This window comes from Penaeus monodon, chromosome 9 (assembly GCF_015228065.2).
Source record: "Penaeus monodon isolate SGIC_2016 chromosome 9, NSTDA_Pmon_1, whole genome shotgun sequence".
In the NCBI taxonomy this organism is placed as follows: Eukaryota; Metazoa; Arthropoda; class Malacostraca; order Decapoda; family Penaeidae; genus Penaeus; species Penaeus monodon.
This window is the reverse complement of record NC_051394.1, coordinates 36,955,654-36,958,153: the sequence shown is the minus strand read 5'-3', so window position 1 is coordinate 36,958,153 and position 2,500 is coordinate 36,955,654. Positions and strand designations below refer to the sequence as shown.

Genomic DNA, 2,500 nt, shown 5'->3' with positions numbered 1-2,500 from the left:
TTACGAGACATGAGAAGAAAGACCTTGAGCTTCCTACCTCAATGCTTATAATTTTCAACATGAGAACATTCGTTTGTGTTCCTCTTTACGGAAGCTGGCACGACACCATCCACGTCCATGTTAATTGTCGATGGCTGCTGAAAACGATCTAAGATGAACTGTCATCAGTGGGGAGAATTTTGAGTTCAGTTTTGAATGGCTTGGTAGACATGGCAAAGGTCACCGCCAAGCGCAGACGAGGCCATGCAGCGCCAAGAGCCCCATGGTCAAGCCCGAGATCTCTTCTTCCTCTGAGCTTGCTTCTTTAGCCGTATCCGCTCTTGATACAGTAGCCGTTGCCCATTTGTCGCCGGATCACGGCGGTCATCCGACGCGTCGCCTGCGGGGTACGCCCTAGCTCTGTCTGCATTCCTGATTCTCCGCATCATGTATTGGCTTGGCAGGGGTTTTTACGGCCGGATGCCCTTCCTGCCGCCAACCTCTTTAGTCGCCTCTTACGACACGCAGAGGGTACGTTGGACCTATTCTACCCCGGGGTCCACACGGATATATATATATATATATATATATATATATATATATATATATATATATATATATATATATATATATATATATTTACACATATATATATATATATATATATATATATATATATATATATATATATATATACATATATATATATATATATATATATATATTATATTATATATATATATATTATATATATATATATATAATGGAAATATATATAATGAAAATAACAGTCTAGTAATAACACATTCATTTTCTACAGGCCTTTGTAGACTTCTTCTCCGAGGCTTTAGGGGCAGAATACGAAAATTCTGGCGTGACTTTTCAGACCGTCACCCCTGCCTATGTCTCGACCAACATGACGAGCTATTCCGAGAAGATACACAAACCAAGTAAGATTCTGTAATTAGTTATACATATTTCTGTATTATTATTTTTCGTTGTTTTTTTGTCTATTTGAAATGTTATATTGTTTTGTATATATTTATATTATTTCTTTGTTGTCTTTTTCTGTTTGTTTTTTACATTTTCCTCATTTATATTTTCTGTTATTTTTTCTGTCTTTTTTTCTCTTATTGAGACGCTTTATTAACACTATTTATTTTCAGCTGTTGCACATTTTCCTAATATATCTCGTATCTATTCTCAATATTTTTCTCCTACCGGGACTCCGTATAACCTTTTTATTTATCGGTAAATGGGTGAGATCTGTGGACGAACTACCATATACCATATATAACACTACCATATACCATATATAACACTACCATATACCATATATAAGATAATAACTACCATATATAAGATAAATTTCAGAATTACCATTCTTTCTCTCGCCAGGATTCTTCGTGCCTACAGCCTCCAACTACGCTGCTCATGCTGTGGATACCTTAGGATACACCTCGTACACGACAGGCTATTGGACCCATGGCATTCAGGTAAGAACTTTTACTAGGATGTCTACAGAGATGGAGGCGGGGGGATGTTTAAATAGATAGGCACGAGAGTAGGGGAATGTTTGAAGAAATGATATGTCTAAATAGAACGATAGGGAAAATGCTTGGTTAGATGGATAAGGAGATGTTTGAAGAGACAGATAAGGTGATGCCTGAAATAGATGGATAGCCGAGAGGGAGGGGGGGTGTCTGACAAATATAGCTTGACTGCTTGAGAAGACATGTAAACAATAATAATTATCCAAATTAATAACCCCATCACGTTTATATTTTCCGCTTTTCAGGCCTGGATAATGGATAATTTCTTTTCGCGATGGATCTGGATAAAGATTTTAAAGAAGAACTGCGAGTCTCTACTGAAGGATTCGAAGAAGACCAAAAATGAATGATTACATGACGGAGGATCAGCAGAAATGGATGTCAGGAAAATAACATTTGGTGGGAAATGTGTAGCAGAACCCAATTGAGTTGCTGGATGAATAACTGTACAAATAAACAGACAGCGATCTTTACTTATAATAAATAGATACATTAGTAAGTGAATAAAAGAATAGATAAAAAATAAAATAAAAATACATAAATATGTAAATATACAAATTTTTTTCTGGTTTTGTCTGTTATTCATATTCAGTACAGTCGCCTTCCTTAGCAATACGCGACTTATGTTAAGAAAACATGTAAAGAGACGGGTTATTTAGCAATTTATAACTATTATCTTTAAATTCAAAATCGGTATGTTAATGTATCGAAGTATCGACTTTTTTATACATAAAAAATTATATTAGATATACCGATGAAGTGACACTGTTATTGGGTAGCTAAGGCAAAGCCAATTCCACTACAAACTTGAGCTATAAGCAAACCCCATATTTGTTACTCCCCAAACAGCCGATTTTGGGGGGTTGCGTTTGAAAAAATGGTTATTATATTGTCGTATAATTAATGTGTTGTAAAATGTCGGGTGCATCCCGTCTGTACATTAGTTTTTTACGGAAAAGATTTGGCTT

The 2,500-nt window shown here is 35.6% G+C and overlaps 1 protein-coding gene across 1 annotated transcript in view; it reads left to right on the top strand.

Annotated features, from left to right (window-relative positions):
- The window catches only part of LOC119576711 (inactive hydroxysteroid dehydrogenase-like protein 1), an 8,875-nt gene extending 6,612 nt beyond the window's left edge, over positions 1-2,263 (top strand). The window contains exons 7-9 of the mRNA XM_037924357.1: positions 782-929; positions 1,378-1,475; positions 1,778-2,263. Of these exons, the coding sequence (XP_037780285.1) occupies positions 782-929; positions 1,378-1,475; positions 1,778-1,882 (351 nt within the window). The 3' untranslated portion in view covers positions 1,883-2,263. The remainder of the gene's footprint in view (positions 1-781; positions 930-1,377; positions 1,476-1,777) is intronic.
- Positions 2,264-2,500: the final 237 nt, after the last annotated feature.